At 60.3% G+C, this 21,697-nt stretch overlaps 3 protein-coding genes across 6 annotated transcripts in view; 2 read left to right on the forward strand and 1 right to left on the reverse strand.

Annotated features, from left to right (window-relative positions):
- Positions 1-7,773, reverse strand: part of R3HDM4 (R3H domain containing 4) — a 9,528-nt gene extending 1,755 nt beyond the window's left edge. The window contains exons 1-7 of one of the 2 annotated variants that reach the window (XM_027587163.2): positions 7,639-7,773; positions 2,702-2,856; positions 2,189-2,313; positions 1,607-1,730; positions 890-975; positions 332-360; positions 193-248 (exon numbers count right to left, since the gene is read on the reverse strand). In XM_027587163.2, the coding sequence (XP_027442964.1) occupies positions 193-248; positions 332-360; positions 890-975; positions 1,607-1,730; positions 2,189-2,313; positions 2,702-2,856; positions 7,639-7,721 (658 nt within the window). In that variant the 5' untranslated portion in view covers positions 7,722-7,773. Of the gene's footprint in view, positions 1-192; positions 249-331; positions 418-889; positions 976-1,606; positions 1,731-2,188; positions 2,314-2,701; positions 2,857-7,638 lie in introns of both variants that reach the window. The other variant, XM_027587162.2, reaches the window with a different exon arrangement.
- Positions 7,774-9,370: 1,597 nt separating this feature from the next.
- KISS1R (KISS1 receptor) lies at positions 9,371-13,604 on the forward strand. The gene is made up of 5 exons (XM_027586240.1): positions 9,371-10,590; positions 11,299-11,423; positions 11,907-12,042; positions 12,328-12,560; positions 12,815-13,604. Exons 1-5 carry the CDS (start codon positions 10,122-10,124, stop codon positions 13,256-13,258), a joined length of 1,407 nt encoding a protein of 468 aa, XP_027442041.1. The 5' UTR covers positions 9,371-10,121; the 3' UTR covers positions 13,259-13,604.
- A 6,566-nt stretch (positions 13,605-20,170) lies between these two features.
- ARID3A (AT-rich interaction domain 3A) overlaps positions 20,171-21,697 on the forward strand; it is a 33,354-nt gene continuing 31,827 nt past the window's right edge. Inside the window, exon 1 of one of the 3 annotated variants that reach the window (XM_027587140.2) lies at positions 20,171-20,313. The gene's annotated coding sequence lies outside the window, so the exon portion shown is untranslated. The other 2 variants (XM_027587138.2, XM_027587139.2) reach the window with 2 other exon arrangements.

The following is a 21,697-nucleotide window of genomic DNA, read 5'->3' on the forward strand; positions in this document are numbered from 1 at the left end:
GCCTCTGATGAATGAATGCATCACCATTCATCATTCCATTCGTCATCATCAGTCCCACCACCCACCCTCTGCTCATGCCGCCCCTCCTCCCCGAGAAGTCTCCCCCTGAGTAACCAGACCCTGCGTGACTCTGGCCTTGGCTTCCCTGGGCTGCATCAGCCAGGTGGGGTCCTGCGGGCCAGCAGCACTTACTGGCTGAGATGAGGTCCATGTACTGGCAGATGGCGTGAAGCAGGAGCCTCTCGAAACTGGAGGGGAATGGATGGTAAGTGGCCGCGGGCCAGAGCCAGACCCCTGGCGGAGCACACGGCGCTCACTCCCACCCAGTCACCTGTTGTCCAGCATGGCCGTGTACACGGCCTGGGGAGACACAGAGAAGAACCTCAGCAACCGCTCCTCCCAGGTCTCCAGCGTTTCCTGCAGGAGAAACGGGTCTAGGGGTGAGGCCAACCGTGAAACTGTGGACAAGCTGTCCAGGCCCCGTGCCCAGGGCTGCCTTTGGAGGCCAGAGTCCTAGCTTCAAATGTGGCCTTTGACCTGCTACACGAGGCTACCTAACCCTTTCCAAAGATAGCAGGACTGAGATATCGCCATACTGTTGAACTCCTGTGCCTTCTGCCTCGTGAACTCCTACACATCCTGCAGTACCGACCCGCATTGTCCCTGCCCCCCCCCCCCCCCCCCCCGGCCCTCAGGGAAAGCCCTTTCCCAGCCCTGGCTCCTGCAGGCTGATCACACTGATCTGGTCTGTATTCTGCCTCGTCTCCACCAACACCACCTGCACTGGGTAAAAGATCTCCCATCACACCACCGCCAATTCAGAAGGTGAGAAAGGCCATCAAGAAAGACCAAGCAGGTGGAGAAAGATGAGGCCTGGCCTGGTATTCACCATGGGGATGCGGCTCCGCTTGAGGACGGCTCTCAGACGCCTGCTGATGCGCTGGAAGCAGTCACGAGGTGTGTAGGCCGGGTCCTCTACAAGATTTCCTTGAGTGGGGCAGCCGCTGGAGCAAGCCTCTGGCCTGCCCACAAGCCAGGCTCCTCCCCACCGGCCCCGGGCACCGCCCACAAGCCAGGCTCCTCCCCACCGGCCCCGGGCACCGCCCACAAGCCAGGCTCCTCCCCACCGGCCCCGGGCACCGCCCACAAGCCAGGCTCCTCCCCACCGGCCCCGGGCACCGCCCACTCGCCAGGCTCCTCCCCACCGGCCCCGGGCACCGCCCACTCACCAGGCTCCTCCCCACCGGCCCCGGGCACCGCCCACAAGCCAGGCTCCTCCCCACCGGCCCCGGGCACCGCCCACAAGCCAGGCTCCTCCCCACAGGCCCCGGGCACCGCCCACTCGCCAGGCTCCTCCCCACCGGCCCCGGGCACCGCCCACTCGCCAGGCTCCTCCCCACCCGTCCCCCAGGGCACGGTCCCTGCCACAAGCCCCCCCACCCCCACCGCCGCCCAGGCACCAGGTTCCTCCCTACCTGTCCCCACCCCCCCAGGTACGGCCCAGGCACCAGGCTCCTCCCCACCCGTTCCTGGCCGGCCCAAACCACGATCAGCCAGGCCCCCCTCCATTCCTCTGGTCCTCCCAACCTCCCGTCTAGGCCCGCACCTCTCCGTCGGTCCTCCCCGCGGCCAGGCCCCCTCCTCCGTGTCTTGCTCTTGCCCGCATCCTCCAGGTAGCGGAGAACCCTTTCCTGTTCCTCCCCAGAGCGGTTCATGAAGTCATTCCAGACCTGGAAGAGAGGCAGGCAGGACCCAGGCTAATGACTGCGCGTCTCCAGCCCCAGGTTCTCCATTTAGCCAATGGGCACAGAGGGCCAGAGTGTGTGGACAGACTCCTCGGAGACACATCTGCCCACTGGGCTTGGCCAGGAGTTTGTGGGGTACCCGCAGACCTGCCTGTCTGGGGCAGGGGAGTGACATGGGCCAAACACGCCCCCAGTGGACTCATTCATTCCCAATGATGGGCAGGTGAATCAGGAGTGCTGGGAAGTTCTGGGGTGTGGTGGGAGCTCTGGCTTGGTCTGGGGAGCCCGAGGGAGACAGAGAGGGTGTTCATCAAGGGACCAGAGGGGGATGGGTGCAGACGGGCCCTCCTGAGGGAGGGACCAGCACGGGCCAGGTGCGGTGAGAACGAGAGCGGGGCCAGTGCGGCCAGAGCAGAGGGGGGAGGAGGGTGCGGGAGCCCCACCTCCATGTAGGTCTCATTGCTGCAGGCCTCTGCGAAGATCCCGGGTGCTGCCGGGGGGGCCAGGTCCCCATCGTCCAGACCAGCTGTGCCCCCGTCTGTCTCCAGCAGGGTTAGGAGGTACTGGGCTAGATGGAAACAGATGGTCTCTGGGCTGGGGGGGGGGTGGCACTTGGGGCCCCCCAGTCTCCACAGAAACTCCTGGTCTCTGCATTTAAGGCCTTTACCCTCTGGCTCACACCAGTCTCCCCACCTCCAAGCTCCAACTGTCTTTCCCAGAAGGCACAGACACCATCTAGCCTCGACCTCCAGAACTCCTACTCCTCCCTGGCTTGTTGAACTCCTGGACATCTTTGAAAACCCAAGCTCCAATGCCCAGAGCTCCTTAAGGCCCAGCCCCAGCATTGCCCAGCTCAGGGTCAGACTCTTGGCAAAAACAACAGATAATACCAACATACACACCATTCTCATGTGAGCCCTAGGAACCCCCAGGAGGTGCCCCCAAGCCCTGCTCACTGTTCTCTAGGCGCTGGAGGCTCTTCCGCCCCTTGGCCTTGGGCACGAGGTCTGAGTTCCGCACAGCCTGGTTGATGAAGTGTTGTTTCCGCTTGGAGGCTGACAGCCTCTTCACCTGGGAGCCAGCTAGAGCGGGCAGGCAGCCCGGAAGGGGCCTGTGGGCCGGGGTTGGGGTGGGGAGGCAGGCCTCAGGGCCAACACAGGCCAGGACCCCCAGGCAGAACCCCATTACAGCCCCTGTACCATAGCCATCACCTGCTTGGTTTCCCTCAGCAATGGGGAGCTCTGTGGAAGCCTAGACCCTTCAAATTTCATTTTGTTTTGGGGCGCCGGGGTGGCTCAGTTGGTTAAGCAACTGCCTTCAGCTCCGGTCATGGTCCCAGGGTCCTGGGATCGGGCCCCGCATCGGGCTCCCTGCTCGGCGGGAAGCCTGCTTCTCCCTCTCCCACTCCCCCTGCTTGTGTTCCCTCTCTCTCTGTCTCTCTCTGTCAATTAAATAAATAAAATCTTTAAAAAAAAATTTCATTTTGTTTCATGGTCACATCACCCAGGAGGCCTGTACAATTGTGACGACGGATTAGGAAACTGGGGCCCGGAGAAGAGAAGACACTTGCCCAAATTCACACTGTGGGTGGGTGGCCAAGAAAAGCTTCTCCCCTCTCCCCCAGGCTTCCAGATTGTAACTGCAAGCTGGCAGGACCCAGAGTCTCCAGGATTTGACCACCACCCTCCTCTGGGAGTCTCTCAGGAGACTTGATTTAATGGAGCATCTCCCGTGCCAGCAGCAGATAAACCAGGCAACAGCCCCCAGAAGCTCAAGGTGATGCCTGAGCCCATCTGCCTCAAGTCCCCGGAGTCCCCCTGAGATGTGCCCAGAGGTGGGGCTGGAGTGGCCTCCTCGGAACTAATCTGTCCTCCTGCAGGCAAATGGCACTAATGGTGGAGATGGATTAGCAGCTTGGCCGGGACCCCCACTGGGGACTCGAGGGCCACCTGCAGACACAGGGAGTGGGAGGGCGCGCTAGATGGAAATGTCCTGGCAAGGAGTTCCCACCTTCCTGGTCAGCCCCCGAGGACCCCCAGACCACAGGCTGAGAGCACATGGCCTCCTTGCCGCCCCGCCAGCATGCCGGGCACAGTCCCACCTGGGGGCCTCTGCACGGGCAGTGCCCCCTGCCCAGTGCATGCTCCCCCAGACTCTGAATGGCTCACTCACTCATCTGCTTTGGCTCTGTTCAAACCTCTCAAGAGCCCCCGACCCCCTGTGTAAACCTCACTGCTTTGTTTTTCTGATCGCGGTACATTCTACTTCATTGGTAACTGCCCACCTCGCCCACAACACGGTAATCCCCACGCAGACATTCACAGCCATGCCGGGGACGCCGGATCAGTTCTCAAAATAATCCCACGATTCCAAGACTGAGTGGAACCGAGAGTCCAAAATACCCCTCCAAACTTTCCTAGTACCCCAAGTTCCCAGGACAAAAACTAAAAACAGAAGTGTGGCCTCTCCCCTCCAAACCATGAAACTCTAGGATGGTGGAGACAAGTACCCTTGCAGGGGTTAGGAAGGAAGTCAGTGCTCCTCAGGGTCCATACATATGTAAAGCGTCCCCAGCATTAAGTATCTGTACGATATAGAATGGCCATCACGTCTTGATCAAAAACCAAACAGGCTGATGAGACTCCGCACTGCCTGACCGTCCCAGTGGAGCAGGTAAGTGGCCCAAGGCTCGGTAGTTAACAGTTTCCACCCAAATCCATGCTGTTGCCTCATGAATAAACTCACACGTGAACAAGCACCCATCAACAGGAACACACAGGAAGAGGCACTGGGTGGACCCTGGAATCTCAGCCCTGAGTTCATATCCCAGCTAGGATGCTTCGCTGTGTTACCTGGAGCCTCAGCTCACTCTCTGCAAAGCGAAGATAAAAAGGTGCCCGTGGGTCTGAAAGGGGACACTCGGAGCCAAGAGGGCCAGGACAGGCACCTGCCCCACTGACTTCAGGCACTGCCTGCTTGGTTTCCTCCTGTTATGGGGAGCTCACCCCCTATGTCGCACTGTTGATCACAGCATTGTCTCTGGACTGAATGTTCATTTTCACCATTACGATCATGCCAGGAGACCAGGGATATCAAGCTGATGCCCATTATACAGAATTGCAACTGAGGCACAGAGTCCCTAAACCGAGATCCCACCATTGCAAAGAAGGCAGCAAAGACAGGACGAGGCAAATCAAGTCAGCACAGAGCCAGTGACTGTGAGGCTGGCTCCAACCTGAGGGCTGCCTCCCTGAGGCCCGAGCACCCCCACTGTGAGCCCCAGCTCACCCACGGCCTCCCCAGGGCTCCAGTGCTTGTGTCTCTACCCTGGCAGCTGGACCAAGTCCAGAATAGCAGCCTGCTGGGGCCGATAACAGAGTCCGCATCCGGGGGGACCTATCAGGAAATGTCAGGGCAGGGCTGAGCCCTCGGGACATGGGGCTTCCCCACCACCTCACGAGGGTGGCAGAGCCAGGATTTGAACCTGGCCTGAATGGGAACACTCCCCTCGAACCATTCAACCTCCTGCTTCTCTGAGCCCACAGAGTTCCATGCCCCTACCTAGTTAAGTCCCAGCCGGGCCCTCCCCTGCGCCACCACCATGCATGGCTCCCCAGAACGCTCAGGGCAAGGCCCAGCCCTGCCCTGTCCTGTACCGGGAACACAGGGGTCTGTGCCTGGCCCCACAGGCTTTCGGAGGGCTCACCACCACCTCGTGGGCCTCATGCACTGAGCTGAGCACCGGGAATTGAGTCCCACCACCAACTCAAGCTTGCTGACTTCAACCAAATTCCAGCAGAAGGCAAGAAACATGTGGCCTCCAGGGTCAACTGCGGGGCCCGGACCCCCACTCAAGAAAGAGAGGACAGTGGAACTGGGAGGGCAGAAGCAGCAGCCCACAGATACCCAGCAACTCAGATTTGTAATGAAGGTTGGGGGTCCTCTGCTCCAGACCAGGAACAGTCTGCCTCAGGGCCTTTGCACATGTTGAGCCTTCTGCCTCAAGTACACTTTCTCAGAACATTCTGGTCTCTGTTCAGATGTCACCTCCTGGGAGAAACCACCCTGCTCCTGACTAGCCCAATCAGCTGGTCCACGTATCTGTTCACTACTTACTCCTCACCTCCCACATCAGACACTTACAAAGAGGAGTGTCCCCAGCACCTGCCGAAGGGCCAGTTCAGCTATTTTCCAGGCCACCCAAAGAGACCACTTTACCGATGGGGAAACTGAGGACCCAGACAGGGCACCTTTGGCTTCCTGGACCCGACGGGCCTCGGGAAGTGTCTGCATCGTGAAAGTTGCTTGTGCCCAATGAAGGTGGACAGGCCCAAGGTAGAAACACCTGCTAAATCAGGTTTGAGTTTGGGGAGAATAGGCCCCTGTGTCTCCCCAAATTCTGTTCCCTGCAGGTTTTGAAATGAGACCTTTTGACACCTGTTCTCTTGGGCTAAAATCTACTTTCTCTGGCACAAGTCCCCTCCCCCAGGAAGAGGCAAGAGAGGAACCTATTTCCCGAAGCAGGAAACCGAGGCGGGGGAAGGCTCAGAGTGGAGAGGTGACTCAGGCTGGGGTGGGGCCAGCTGGGGCCCCCAGCAGTGACCACACCCCCGGGGACACACAGGGGTGAAGGAACACCGGGGTACATCAGTGGGGACCCACTGGCAGGTTAATACCCACTTTGCATGGGTAAGGCCCCTTAAAAGAAGGTAACTACCCACATCTGTAGAGACCCACATGGCTTCTGGGTAAAGGCCCAGGTGGAAATCACAAGGAGGTAATAATAAGTGTAATAATGAAACAATAATGAAACAAATTAAATAATAAGATGTTTCAGATAATAGTTAAAGAATGGATGCTCCTGGGGCCTCTGGGTGGCTCAGTTGGTTAAGCATTTGACTTTGGCTTGGGTCATAATCTCGGAGTCCTGGGATTGAGCCCCACATGCCCCCCGCTCAGAGGGGAGTCTGCTTCTCCCTCTGCCACTCCCCCTGCTCATTCTCTCTCTGTCAAATAAATAAAATCTTAAAAAAGAAAAGAAAAAAACGGATGCTTCCTTCTGCTGAGCACATGGTCGTTGACCTCTCCCCACCCCATCCCAGCCATTCTGAGAAGAGGCCACTATTTATATCTCATTTTACAGATGGGGAAACCGAGGCATATACTGCTCAGGCGGCTGGCCCAGCACACAGAGGAGGCAGTGGTCTCCTTGCCCCCCCCAAACCAGGACCACAGGGTGGATGGCACGGGTTTCTGCGGGAACACCCTGATTAAACAGGAATCTGTCCCAGACCCTTTGGGGTCTGTACCCAGAGCGGGTGGCTCCACCCTCTTCAGCTCCTGCTGACCCAGGATTTTAAGCACCGCACACATTTAATCTGTCAAGTACTCAGGAACAAAGAGCCCTGTCTACTCAGGAGGTGGGGGGCTGATAATCCCCACAGGGAAGCGCAGGACTGGCTGTGGGGTACCTACCCAGCTTGGGGACAAGAAGAGCGGCTTGTGGGTAAATACCCAGAACAACACCAAAGCGGTTTCCGGGGACACCGCGCGCAGCGGCACCACCTCACCTGAGCCGGTGACAAGGCGCATGAGACCCCCCCAAAGTGAGTCAATACCCGGGCATGGGGTCGGGGGGGCACCTCTGGGCCCCGGAGGCATGTAAACGCATAAACGGGGTGTGCCCCCTCTGCCCAAATACTCGGGCGTGTCGGGGATGGGATTTCCCCGGGTGGCAACGAAGCCCCCTAACCCCACCCCCACCGCGGTCTGGGGTCTCCTCAAAGAAAAGGGGCGGGACAGCCTGGGGCTGCAGCCAGACAGGAGGGGAGAGAGGAGAGGAGGGGGTGCTGGAGTCCCAGGAGGCATGGCCCGCCCGCCCCGCCGCGCTCACAGCGTCCGCCGCCCGCCTGGGGCGCTTCCCACCGCCGCCACCGCCTCCTCCGAGCCGCCCTCCGGGTTCTCCAGCGCGACCATGGCTCGACTTGTGTTGTCGCCGCCGCCCGGCAGGGCCCTCTCGGGGCCGAGCAGGAAGTGACGGGCGCCCAGAGGCGGGCCGGGGCGGAGCCTGGAGGCCGGACGCGCGGGGCGGGGGCCGAGGCCACGCAGCCAGCTAGATCCCGGGCTGCGGGTGGCGAGCCCCCAGCCCCGGGGACAAACGGGAAAACCGAGGCGGAGAACGGGGACCGCGGCCAAGCCCCCAGTCTGCGGGTGTGGGATGGGGGACACCCAGCCCGGAGGAACAGACGAAGAAACTGAGGGGGGAGGTAGCGTGATCCTTGCCCCTGAAGCCGGGCTGCGGGGGGGGGGGGGGGGGGGGGGGGGAGCACCCAGCCTCCAGTAGATGGCCGGGGAAACTGAGGCCTGGGTAGCCAGGAAAGAGGGGGACATCCGTTTCAGAGGCGGGGGACAGATGAAATGACCCAAGCCCCAGACCACCCAACCCCCAACACCAAGTTGGCATTTCCTTCCACCAGCCCCTCCCAGCCCTCTGTTCCAGCGCAGCGCGGGGAGCATGGTCTGGGTGCATCAGTTTACTCATCTCTAAAAGTAGGACAACATCCCACCCCCTTCCACCTTTAAGGATTTATTCATTTCACAAACGCCCCCTGTGGGCAGGGCCCAGTGACGAGCTCTGGGGATGCAGCAGGGACCAAGACAGACCCCTTCCCCACTGAGTGGGTAGGGAAGAGGAGTTCTCTGAGAGAGAGACTGGTAAGCTGCAAAGTGGGAAGGGCGAATCAGGCGGAGAGAACAGCCAGTGCAAAGGCCCTGCGGCATCCAGAGTGACCAGAGCAGTGTGATGAGTGAGCACGAGGGGGATGGAGGTAGGCGGCAGAGGGTGGATCCGTGAGCCTGGCGGTCCCGTGATGGGAGGTCCGGTTTTTGTTCAGAGGCAATGGGGAGCTACAAGAGGGTTTAGAGAAGAGAATTAAACCTACTGTGGAATCTAGAATCCACCCTTCCGTCTACAAGAAGAGTGGGGATCCAGGTCCATGAAGAAGAGTGGGGATCCGGGACCATGTGAAGTGACACCATGGGGATATAACCCACCACATGCAGCCTGTTAGAAATTGTGCAGGTCAAATGACCCGATTGCTTTAACAGATAAAGAGCAACAGGTGAGGAAGGAGTTATGATAAGGAGGAGGAGCTGCTAAAAGACCCCAAAAAGCATGTGCTGTGTGACATCACATAGATAAATGTGAAAAGAGGCAACAGGACTCAGTGGTGACACAAATCCCAGGAGAGGGCACTTCTGGGCAGAGTGATGGGGAGGGGGCCCTGGGGACCGGGAGCCTTTGGTTCCCTGGTCTGGCCCGTGATGACTAACTGCTCAATGAATGTGCTAATTCTAGAGGATGCAGTGTGGGCCTCACCCTGATACTGGAGTCTCCTTCCCAGGAAACCTGTGTGGTACCTGCCTAACACCCTCCTGGACTCCTGGCCTGCCCAGGAGCTGCTGTGGCCACTGCTGCCCATGGCCCCCACCTCAAAGGTCCTCTCCCAGGCCCTTAGACTCAACAACATCCCCCCCCCAAAGAGATCCTCCATCCTAGCAAAATCTTGGATCTCCTCATCCTAAGCTGTTCCTCATTCCCTTTCTGATTTTCTAGACCATTTTGAAGGTGGAAAGAGGGTGAACAGGGAATGCGCCCTCTCCAAGGCTCTGCACTCCCACTGGAGATGACCGAGGTGCCTCAATGCCAGGATGTTCCCCATTTCTCCCCTCCCCCACCTCTTAGTCGTGTTTTCGTCAACAGTGGCATCTTTTTGTCTCTGCGTGGTACTCCGTGATAGCAGGAACATCCTGGCACACTGAGGCATGCCTCGTGCGTAGTATCTGGGGTCCATTTCTGGATGGGGGGCCAACAGTGTCCTTGCAAACTGCCCTCCACCTGGTTCCTACCACCAGGGGCACAGGTGCCCATGTCCCCAGTGGGAGTATCTGCTATCCGCTGCCAGTTAGGTTGGGGGGCGGTCTCTCCCATTTACAGCAATGGAGTCCTAGCGAGGTTGAGTTAAGACCAGGCGTCTTCTAACCGCTAGATCCTGGGCAGCCCTGCCCTGCTCTGAGCCATCCATGGCTCTCCAGTGTCCCAGCTTGCATCTGGAGCCCCAGCCACTTGAGAGGTCAAAGTCATGGCCACTAACAAGGTGCCTGCTCTTGCGTCTGTGTGTTGGTCCGGGCTGTTTGCCCATCCTCAGAGTCTCTACCTGCTGTTAGGATCGTCCTTCTGGGGCCCACAGCAACCTCCACGCAGTTTGCCCCTCTCCCCTGAGCCCCAAGCCCCTCCTCCAGCCTGTCCCCTCCTGTGCGCTCGCTCGCCGGACTGTGCGAGGAGAAGAAAGGGGGAGAAGTTTGCTGTGCGCGTGAATGGGGGGGCGCGCAGGAAGGAGCGGGAATGACGAGCGGCTGCAGGGGAGGCGCGAAGGCGGGGCAGCAGGGTACAAATTCGAGGGGCTGCGTCGGGAGCAGAGCGGAGTCGCCCTCCAGACGCGGTGGCCTCCAGCCGAGACCCTTCCCCGGGGTCCGCGGGCGTGTCCCCAGCGGGCGGCCAGGAGGAGGGTCCCCGCGGCGATCCCGGGGCGCAGTCCGGCGGGCGGCCAGGAGGAAGAGGCCGGAGAAGCCATGAGCGCCCTGGCCACGTCGGCCCCCAACGCGTCCTGGGGGGCGCTGGCCGACGCCTCGGACGGCCCGGACCCCGAGCCGCGGCCAGTGGACGCCTGGCTCGTGCCGCTGTTCTTCGCCGCGCTGATGCTCCTCGGCCTGGCAGGGAACTCTCTTGTCATTTTCGTCATCTGCCGCCACAAGCAGATGCGGACGGTGACCAACTTTTACATAGGTGAGCTGCACGGTCCCTGCCTGCCGCTCCGGGGCCCCCCGCGAGAGGAGAGCGGCCGCGGCGCCCCGTAGCGGCGCGCCGTGGCTCCTCCACGCAGGCCCTCTCCCTGCTGTCTTGGGCTAGAGCTCCAGAGCTCTGCGGGCGAGGGTTCCATGCGGGGTAGTTCAAAGGGAGCTTGGACAATGGCCCACGGAGAGCTCGGCCCTGCCACTTGAGGACGGTGTCTGATTAAAATGTGGCTCTTATAACAATGAACAGAAGTCCGGGGAGGGGCTGCGGGACCCCCCAGTTTGCGACCTTTGCCCCCATGGTTCGGTTCACACATTTGTGTGATGGGCCGGCCTACCTGGCACAGGTGAGTGCTCATTTTCTCTATTCGATGGTGACGGGTGGGCTAGCACCGCCGTCTCCAGTTTGCAGACGGGGAGACCGAAGCTCAGCGAGGCAGGGGCCTGCACGGGCTCTTCCAGCCCAGACAGGGGGCGAGCCGCGGACTGGCGCTTGAATGGCTAATGAAGCCCGTGCTGGGGGGATGTTTGCAATGTAACAGTGGGAGACTGGGGGGGTGCCCCAAATTCTCTGCCCAAGGTGTCGGGGGGCCTTCCCACCAGCGGTCCTGCTGGTTACTCGGAGAAATGCAAAGACCAGGGGGCTGGGCCAGGGGCGTTGGGTGGTTGAGGCCCCCCCCCGTGCGTTCCCTGCCTGCAGCCAACTTGGCGGCCACGGATGTGACCTTCCTGTTGTGCTGCGTGCCCTTCACGGCCTTGCTCTACCCGCTGCCCGCCTGGGTGCTGGGCGACTTCATGTGCAAGTTCGTCAACTACATGCAGCAGGTGCACGGGCTGGGGGTGTGGGGGGAGGGGAGGGCCAAGGGGCGGGGCCTGGGTGTGGGCGGGCTGGACCGCGGGTGGGGCGGGGCCGAGGAAGAGGTGGAGCCTGGAACGGGCCGCGGTGGGGAGGCCCCCGCAGTTGCGAGAGATAAGGATACGGAGGCGGGCATAGAGAGGGCGATCTGAGCCCTGCGGCTTCTTGCCCCGCCCGTCCCGCGATCCTAGGATGGCTCTGCCTCTCCCTGTCTCCGTCCCGGGTCTCAGCGGACCGCAAATGGCCCCCTCAAACCTCCACTATCCTGGGACCCTCTCTGGTGTCCCACTCTCCTGCCCCTTCAACCCGTGGCCCCTGGAGACCTTCCGAGGACGCGTCCCGTTTGTGCCTGAGTGTTTGGACGTCTGAGGGGGGGAGCCGCAGGGTGGGCGCAGACGGGGCGGGCCCCAGACCGAACACCGGGAGAAACGCCCCGCTCTCGGCCCTCGCAGGTCTCGGTCCAGGCCACGTGCGCCACTCTGACCGCCATGAGCGTGGACCGCTGGTACGTGACCGTGTTCCCACTGCGCGCCCTGCACCGCCGCACGCCCCGCCTGGCTCTGGCGGTCAGCCTCGGCATCTGGGTGGGTGAGTGCAGCGCGAGGGCCGCACGGGAATGCGAGGACAAGCCTTTGTGCCTTGGGCGCCCCCACCCCCACCCCCAACTGCCCCTCGGTCGTGCGTGCATCTGGGAAGTGGGCTCAATAGCGCTCCCTGTGAAGAGCCACCGAGGGCGCGCACCCTGAGGGCCCCCCCGCGCCTGGGAGGCGCTCGGTGACGCTGCCCGAGGAGGCACCTGGGGGGGACCAGGGTCCTGGCCTCCTGGCGCCTCTCGTCCCTCGGGCAAGGTCTTCAAGCTGCCCTGTGGTACAGGCTCTGCGGCCGTGTCCGCGCCGGTGCTCGCTCTGCACCGCCTCTCGCCGGGGCCCCGCACCTACTGCAGTGAGGTCTTCCCCAGCCGCGCCCTCGAGCGGGCCTTCGCTCTCTACAACTTGCTGGCGCTCTACCTGCTGCCGCTGGCCGCCACCTGTGCCTGCTACGGGGCCATGCTGCGCCACCTGGGCCGCACCGCCGAGCGCCCCGCGGCCACCGACAGCGCCCTGCAGGTGTGCTGCTGGGTGGGTGGGGAGGCGCATCTGGAGGACTCTGAGAGAGTGGCAAAGTGGGAGAATGCGCAGGGGTCAAGAGGGGGAGCTCTGGGGGCCCCTGGCTAGCTCTTGATCTCGGGGTCGTGAGTTCAAGCCCCACGTTGGGCATAGAGCTTAAAAAACAAAACAAAACAAAACAAAATAAATAAATAAAATGGAGGGGGGCTCCGACGGTTGCCCCGCCAGCCTACAGCCTCTCCTCCACCCCTCAGGGGCAGCTGGGGGCAGAGCGAGCTAGCGCCGTGCGGGCCAGGGTCTCCAGGCTGGTGGCCGCGGTGGTCCTGCTCTTCGCTGCCTGCTGGGGCCCCATCCAGCTGTTCCTGGTGCTGCAGGCGGTGGGCCCAGCGGGCGCCTGGCACCCGCGCAGCTACACCGCTTACGCGCTCAAGATCTGGGCACACTGCATGTCCTACAGCAACTCCGCGCTGAATCCGCTGCTCTACGCATTCCTGGGCTCCCACTTCCGACAGGCCTTCCTCCGGGTCTGCCCCTGCGCTCCCCGGAGGCCCCCGCAGCACCGGGGGTCTGGACCCTCAGACCCCACCGCCCCCCACACGGAGTTGCACCGCCTGGCCGCCCACGCGGCGACCGCCAGGACCCAGACGCCAGGGAGCCGTGTGTGTGTCCCGAGGGAGCACACAGGCTGTGTGTCCTGAGGGAACGCGCTGCCCCTCTCTGGGCCAACTCTGGGGGATAGAGCTGGGCCCCTCTGGGACAGGGGCTGCTTGAAGAGCAGCTGCTACTATATGGTTATAATCAATGTCTTTATTTCCGTGCAACATAATCATAGTGAAAACGTCTTGTCCTCCTGATGGTTCCGTACAAATTTGCTGCTATTGATATTGTAATGAGTTATTTCTGTATTTCCTGGAATTGAATACACTTGGATACTGGCACTCTCTGGAACTTTCCCCCAAAGCATCAACAGACATTTTTCACACACTGCCTTGCAATGGTAGCACTGTAAGCTTCATCCCATTCTCCAGAAATATTAAAATGTGAACACCGTGTGCATTTTTAAACGGCAGAAATAAGGTCCTAGTGCTACTGCCGGCAAGTGTTCAGAGTCCTGCCGGTGAAATGGTGGGCATCACTGAGTAAACAGGTCCTCCTGGGAGCACGGAGCTGCCGGTGTGAGGAGCACACCTCAGGGTGTGCTCCATGACAAACCGCCCCAAAGCAGAAGCTGGCCCGGCAGCCGCAGACGGTCACCCACCATTCTGGGGCTGGACCAGGAGGCCCGAGAAGGCTTTGAGCTCATGCCTCAGTGCGGCCGCCCTGGCTTCTTCCCAGCCTGGTGGGCTGGGGACAGTCAGACTCATCCCTTGGCAGAGCTTCTGAAAGGCGCCACTTCAAGGGCTTGGAGGCCTGGGCGCAGAAGTCCCACCACATCGCTTTCTCCACCCTGAATCCTGGGAGCTGTCCGAGTCCTACCCAGAGGCCACTTGGGTGTGGCTGTGGGGGGGAGGGGGGGTTGGGGAGGGTTAATTCAGCCTTCCCCCAACAGCCCTGCAGGCTGAGGCTCACCCCGCAGGGCAACCCCCGTCTCTGGGAGGGGGCCCCGGTCCTCCCAGATTATCTGGGGACGTCATGGGCTTTCAAACAATCCGACTTGGCAGAGATGTTACTGTGAGACCAAGAAGCCAAAACATAGGGCCATTTTGACATCGGCCTGAAGCTTACCGGTTCTTTTTTTAAGTAGGCCCCATGGCCAGCGTGGGGCTCACACTCATGACTCTGAGATCAAGAGTCACACACTCACACTGACGGAGCCGGCCGGGTGCCCCTGAAGCTTGCTCGTTCTTGCTTCCAACACTAGCTTCCAGACTGGGCGAGACAAGAGGGTGAAATTCTCCCCCTTTGCCCGCAGGCCCTGCCACCCCCGCCCGCCCCCACCCCCGCCCTCCCAACTCATGGTCTCTCGGCAGCTGCTTGAACTGGTGCCATCCCTCTGCCCTCTGGGCCTTTGCACACGCGGGTCCCTTTGCTGTGCCAGCTGTTCTCAGTCACCCATCGGGTCTCAGCTCAGCTGCCTCCTCCTCTGGAAAGCCCCCCGGGACCCTCTCATCCATGTGCCCTGGCCTCCCCCGTCACAACCCCCACGTCCTCCTGTGGCACCTGCTGGCCGCCTGTCTGACTCGGTCCCCACTGTGTCCCAGGGCCCCGCACACAGTAGGGCTGAGTAAACATTTGTGGGATAAATGACCAAGTGTGTTGTGGGGGCTAAAAGAGATGTGTGCAGAGGGAGTGGCACCTTTTCTGCGGGAAAAAATGAATTTTTATTTTATTTTTTTAAGATTTTATTTATTTATTTGAAAGAGAGAGAGAGAGAGAGAGAGAAACAGCATGAGAGGGGAGAAGGTCAGAGGGAGAAGCAGGCTCCCCGCTGAGCCGGGAGCCCGATGCGGGACTCGATCCCAGGACCCCGGATCATGACCTGAGCCGAAGGCAGTTGCTTAACCAACTGAGCCACCCAGGCGCCCCCAAAAATGAATTTTTTAAAAAAGGATTTTATTTATTTATTTGACACAGAGAGAGAGCGAGCGAGAGAGGGAACACAAGCAGGGGGAGAGGGAGAAGCAGACTTCCTGCAGAGCAGGGAGCCCGATGCGGGGCTCGATCCCAGGACCCCGGGATCATGACCTGAGCCGAAGGCAGATGCTTGACGACTGAGCCACCCAGGTGCCACAGGGAAAATGAATTTTTAAAAAAGAAGGTAAAGAGGGGGCTCTGGGGCCTTCGTCTTAGAGAAATGAAAAGTCCCATTACACAAAACCTGTTCACATATGTTCCCAGCAGCTTTACCTGTGGCAGCCAATGCTGGAAACAGATCGCATGTCCTACAACCGGTGAGTGGTTGGGCAAACAGATCCATCCGCCCCACGGAACACCACTCAGCAGTACGCAGTCGTGGACACCCCATGCAGACACACAGGCCCTGGGTCGGATCTCCCAGAATCACGTGGGACAAAAAGACCCCCCCCCCCCCAGGTTACGTGATCTGTGAGTCCACCTAACATCACCCTTGTGATGAGGACATTATGGGAATGGAGAAAAGATGAGTGGCTGCCAGGGTAAGGGTGTAGGGGTGGTAAGGAAGGAGGGTGGGCAACATGAGGGACCCTCATGATGGAGCCCTTCTATCCCATAAAAATGGGGAAATCCAAATAAGGTGGGTGGATTGGATCGATGTTGACATTCTGGTGGTGATACTGTAGTACAATTTTGCAAAATCTCACTATCAGGGGAAACCTGGTGAAGTGTGTATTAGGATTTACCATGAACTCAGAAAAACACACACAGTTAAAAGGTTGAAAGGGAGGTCCAGGAAGAGGAGTGGTTTGGAGCCTGTTCAGCTGGATCTTGTTTTCAGAGCCCCTCCCGTGTGCCAGGCTCTGCACTGGCGGCTGGGCCCCAGCGGTGACAAGGAGCAACCTCTACAGAGCCCCTGTCTGGTCGTGGACAGGAGGGGCAAACTATCTGGGGAGATGCAAAGTGACTGCAGTGATGAGGGTTAGGAAAGACACCTGTGAGCCCTGCATGAGTGACGGGGATCCTGACGTTGGTGGGGGCGAGTCCAGGAAGGCTTCCTGGCACAGCGGAGTCTGGGAAATGTGAATGCACTTGGAGATGGTGGAAGAGCAAAAGGGATATAGGGTACAGACAGTGCAAAGGCCCTGAGGCAGGAAATGTCTAGTGGGTTTGAGGAACAGCTAGAAGGCCTGTGTGGCCAGAGGAGGGTGAAGTGGGAAGATTGCCAGCTGCAGGGATGAGTTGGGTCTTTCCTGGTGGTGATGGGAGCTGTGGGGGCTTGTAAGCAAGGAGGGACGTGGTCCAAGGTAGGAGGAGATTTTCCCAGTGTATTATTCCATTACTATGACCGTTCTTAGTCATCAGACTGGGCGCCAGGCAGCACAGTCAATCGGAGGAGTGGGATATGCCCCAGGGTCACCGGATAGTGATAAACCTTGGGGGGTCTGGGTGGGGAGGGGAAGGGGCTAATTTCAACTTCAGATAAGCAATGAGAAGCTTTTTAAGCTCTTGTTTATTTTTGAGAGAGAGAGAGAGAGAGTGAGCATCCGCACAAGCAGGGGGAGTGGCGGAGGGAGAAGCAGACTCCCCGCCGAGCAGGGAGCCCGATGCGGGGCTCGATCCCAGGACCCTGGGACCATGACCTGAGCCGAAGGCAGACGCTTAACGGCTGAGCCACCCAGGCGCCCTGAAAAGCTTTTTAGTATAAGGAGGTCCTGTGCAATAGTTGTGACACACTTAAAATTTAACTGCGAATCCCGTATTTATCTAGCAATTCTACCGTAGAGCATTCAAAAGGAGCTACAGAGGAGAAAATGAACTTCGCGGGCCTCAGTTTCCCCGTCTGGCCGGGTAATCTTGTTTTCAGGTGATACGGCGCCACCTGGCGGTCTCCTGTGGGAGCCAGCGCCCCGGTGCGGGCCCCGCTCCTCGCTGCAGCCCCGCAGGTGCCCGGCAGGTGGTGCGCGCACCCCACGGAGGTTTCTGGTTCAACCCCACCAAGGAGCCCCCAGCGCCTGGCGGGGTGTCGCTCGTGGGTACCCCAACCTGGACCCCTGGCCAAACGTTTCCCCGCTGCAAAATGGGTCAAGCAGAGCCGCATTATGCATTTCCCGGGTCCTAGACACTTTTGTCTCGTGGGTCTTGTCCATAAAAAAGTACTAAATGTGATTATTTTACAACTGTGTTGATATGAGAACTAATTTTGGGCCTTCTGGGTGGTTCCGTCGGTGAAGCGTCCGCCTTCGGCTCCGGTCATGATCCCAGGGTCCCGGGATTGAGCCCTCAGTCTGGCTCCCTGCTCCGCGGGAAGCCTGCTTCTCCCTTCCCCTCTGCCCTTCCTCCCCTCCTCCCCACTCCCCGCTCTGTCTCTAATAAATAAACGAAAATCTTAAAAAAAAAAAAAAAAAACTAACATAATTTAGGCTGGATGTATTATCACATATCCCTTACCAGTATATTTGCTTCTTCCTTCTTATTTTAAAAATTGTTAAAATTGCATTTTCATGGACTCTGGCTCAAAGGCACAAGCCAAGGTAGAGGCCAGGGGTCGGGGACAGAGGGCCCAGCACCCCCTTCCAAGCCTGTTTTTGGAAATCAAGATGGTGAATTGGTCCATTTGCCCTCCACCTCTGTGTAGACAGACACCAAAAATCCCATGGGGTGAGAGAGGGAACACATGAATTCATTCAACCAACCAACATTTATTGAGCACCTACTATGTGCCACGCACAGCCTCAGGGCTGGAGATCCAGCTTCAAGCAAGGTCGAGTAGGTTAAATGGAACAAAGACATTTCAAAACAGAAGCACCTAGATGAAGATGAAACAGGGTGACATGATGGGGGGCACACCTGACCCTGAGAGGTCAGGGAGAGACCCCCAGGGCAGCTGAGGCTCCAGTTTACATCAGGAGAGGGCACGGGCCATCAGGTGACCCGGAAAGGGGACTCCAGCCAGGACAGCCACCAGTGCAAAGGCCCAGATGTGGGAATATGTTGGAGGAGGAAAAACATGGGCAGGAGGACAGGGCAGGATTTGGGTGAGTTTTTAAGAGGGTGCCCCCGCCCCCACCCCCGAGTGGGGAGCCGCCTGTTTTTTCTAGAAGGGTGTCCAAAACCCACACGGGCCCGGCAACATGGTGTGGCCAAGAAACCTTATAGGACTTGTGTCTCTGTACCCATTTCCCAGCTTTAGAAACAGAGACCAGAGAGGGGTCTGCACCAACTGCAAATCACGTAGCCAGGACTGTGCTGGAACCTGGGCCTGCTGCCCACTCCCCGTGGAGCCAGCAAGTCTGTGTATCAATTCCCAGCTCCCTCCCGGGGCTAAAAATAGGATCCCCCTCACTGGAGGCAGCTGGGAATCCTGCAGCCCCTCACCCTCTGGGGCTGGGCACCTCTGGGAGAGTATGGACAACAGCTTTCCCCTGGGAGATGGGGGAGGGGCAGCCCCCTCCTGCCCTTCCATATACCCCCACCACGCCCCCCTTCTTTCGAACAAAAGTAAATATAATCCTCAAAACAACTCTACAAGGAATGAATTAACATGGACTCATTTCACAGGGGGCAAACTGAGGCACAGAGCAGCCCACGCATCCAACCTGGGGTGGGGCAGGGAGGTGCATTCAGATCTGTTTGGCTCTTTGGTAGGAAAGAGGCTTTCCTGCACTTTGGAGAAGTGGGGCCTGGGGCCTGGACCATTGTGAGGGACCCAACTCACCTGGGTCTCCAGACGTCCCCCTCCTTGGACAGATGTCTCTGCCCCTCCCACTGGAGGGGGGAGTAGGCAGGCAGCTGGGGCTGGGTGTTTAATAGCCTAAAGGTGGAGGCCCCTGCCACCTGCTACCGTTAGGCTCCAGGAGGCCCTGGGGCTGATGGGCAGGACTCCAGCCCTGGGGTAGGGGGTAGCTTCCCCCGAAACCCGCCTTGGCTTGTGAATCTCCACCCCCCCCACCCCCCAGAGCAGGAAGCCTGCAATTTGCCTGAGGCTTGATGTCCTGAAAAGGCGTCTGTGTGCCTTAGGGCACAGGGAGGGGGCTGCACGGGAAACCAGCAGTGAGGACCATGGACCCAAGCTCCACCCGATGGGACCCTTGAGAAGTGCCCCCCCATGCCAAATGCTCCCCCCCTCCCATTTGGCTCTTATCGGGGTTGGGGCCTGGGTCTCTGCAGTTAGCCCCCAAGGATTGCCTCTGGGCCTCAGACCTGCAGAGCCCACACCCCATCCCCACTTTCGCCGGACCCCACTCTGTGCCTCTGTTTCCCTCTTCGAAACGGGGACATCAAGAGTCGCCCTACTTAAAGAAGTGAACACCATGCACAGGGCACACGGCAACGGCAGGCTCAGAATAGGAAAATTATTAAGTTATTATTACCGAGGAGATAATCTATCCTCCTAGAGGGTGACAGTCCTGCAGGGGTAGGGGTCGTCTCGACTTCACTAGGAGTCTTCCAGAGGACCAGCATGCACTCCGCCACCCCCACGATTCTGCTGGATTAGTGTCCCCACGCCCCGCAGCCATTCCCTCTCCAAGACCCCTCCCCACCTTGCAGCGCCCCCATCTCAGGGCCCTGGTCTCCTCCCTGAGACCCCGGCCTGCTCTCATTTCTCGTTCTTGTAGCTCAAGTCATCACCGGGTGTTTAATCCCCATTTTACAGATGTGGCAACGGAGGCTCTGCCGGGGGCGGGGGGGGGGGGGCGAACTCACTAGAGCCAGGTCTCTAGTCTATGGGACAGGGGTGAAACTCCGAGCTCGGTAGGGCGGGCCCATTCTAGGTGCCGGGTAAGATGGTGAAGGGGTCCCCAACCCGGCTCGGGTCCCTCCAGCCCTCCCCGGCGGAGGTCCAACCCCCTCCCCTCCCCCTCCGACGCTCCCAGTCCGGCCCGCGCCCTCCGCGCCCCGTGCGCTCGGGGCCTCGGCTCGCACTTTGCCCACCGTCCCTAGGCAGGGGGCGGGGCCTCCCGCGTCGCTGTTCCCCTTCCCTTTTTATTATTTATTATCATTTAAAGGGGCCGTGACCTGAAAATTTCTGGCCACTCTCTCCCCCTCCCCAACACCCCTGGGCTGGTGGTGCGTCTTCGGACCGAGCGCGGGGGGCGAGGGGGCGTCCGGGAAGGGGGAGGGGGCCTCGCGAGACCCCTCCCCGCGTCCCGGGCCGCAGCGCTGAATCACCGGCGAGGTATTTGCATCTGAGAGCGATTTGTCACCCGGTGATTTGTCTGCGGGGCGGTGAGCGCGCCGGCGGGGGGAGGGGAGGGGCGGGGGAGGCCGCGCGCGGGGAGACTCTTACCAATCGGGTCGGATGGGGGTGTAGACGCGGACTCGGCTGGCGGCTCGGTGAGTCGGCGCGCGGCACAAACCCGGCGGCGGCCGGGAGCCAGCAGCGCGCAGCTCGCGGCCCGGGCCGGAGGCCAGGCGCGGCCGGGGCAGGGCCGGACGCCAGGCGCAGGGCATGCGCCCCCCGAGCGGGCCCTGCGCGGTGAGGCGGGGGGGAGGCTGGCCTTTTAAGTCGCGGGTTCCGGTCCTGGGTGGGCGCACTGCACCCGTGAAGCCAACGAAGGGGTCTCCAAAGTTGGGCAGGGACGTGGGTGGGGGTTCAGGACCGAGAAGGCGACTCTAGCGGGTCGCAGTTGGGGTGGGCTTCTCTGCGACCCCCCTCGGAGACCTCACCCCCCCCCACCACATTGCGCGAGGGCGATCGGGGGTCGCGAGTGAGCGCTGCCCCTCACCCCCCAGCGGAAGGAAATGGTCTCTATGAGCGCGCTGGGGGCTGCACTCCGGGCTCTTATCTCATTTTTTCTCCCCGGAATCGGGTGCTTTATTCCGGAGTCCCGAGGGGAGCGGGAGCGCCGGTTGGGGAGGGCAGTTCGCTGGCGACCCTCTCCAGCTCCGACTGCTTACTTATAAAGTGCCGGCTCCGGAGCCGAAAAGGACCCCTGGAGGGGGACCCCCACCATCCCCGCGCCCGGGCGGGGGTTCCGCGGGGCGGCCAGCACTCTGGCTGGGATCCCCGGGAAAAGCCTCCCTCCCTCCCTCGGTCAGTGCCCCCCAGACACAAAAGCGGGCGCAGGAAGCGCGGGGAGCGCGCGTTTGTCAACTCCAACGTTCGGCGTCCGACCCCAGGCGGCGGATTTGTCAATAATCTTCCGTTTTTAGTCGCCCGGGCCGGAGGGGTTGCCCCCCCCACCCCATGCAAATCGGTCGCTTTCCAAGAAGCCTTTGAAATCCGGACTGGGGTTTTTGTCGTCTTATTTCTTCTCTTTCTTCGGTTTTTCTTTTCTCACTTCCTCTGGGCCGCCCCCCTCCCGACTCTCCTAGCCCCCTCCCCAGCTTTCTGCCCCACCCCACCCCCTCTTCCCTTCGTGGAGTGAGGGGCCCCTTTCGCCACCCGCGGGCCCCAGCCTTGCACAACTCTTTAAATAACCGTGTTTTGCAAGGCCCCGGCCCGAGCGGGTGACCTCTCTCTCCGGGAGGCATTGGGGGGAGGGTGTGGCCCCGGATCCCTCTGGGCCCCTAGTCGGGTCCCAACGACCACCCAGCACCCCCCACCCCTGCCTGGTCCC

The sequence above is a fragment of the Zalophus californianus genome, chromosome 1 (genome assembly GCF_009762305.2).
Source record: "Zalophus californianus isolate mZalCal1 chromosome 1, mZalCal1.pri.v2, whole genome shotgun sequence".
In the NCBI taxonomy this organism is placed as follows: Eukaryota; Metazoa; Chordata; class Mammalia; order Carnivora; family Otariidae; genus Zalophus; species Zalophus californianus.

Excerpts from the sequence above, each read along its gene's own strand:
- KISS1R (XM_027586240.1), top strand. The coding sequence starts at position 10,122 with ATGGGGGGGCGCGCAGGAAGGAGCGGGAATGACGAGCGGCTGCAGGGG. Across the intron at positions 11,424-11,906 it reads TCGTCAACTACATGCAGCAG|GTCTCGGTCCAGGCCACGTG; the intron begins GTGCACGGGCTG and ends CGGCCCTCGCAG. Across the intron at positions 12,561-12,814 it reads CCACCGACAGCGCCCTGCAG|GGGCAGCTGGGGGCAGAGCG; the intron begins GTGTGCTGCTGG and ends TCCACCCCTCAG.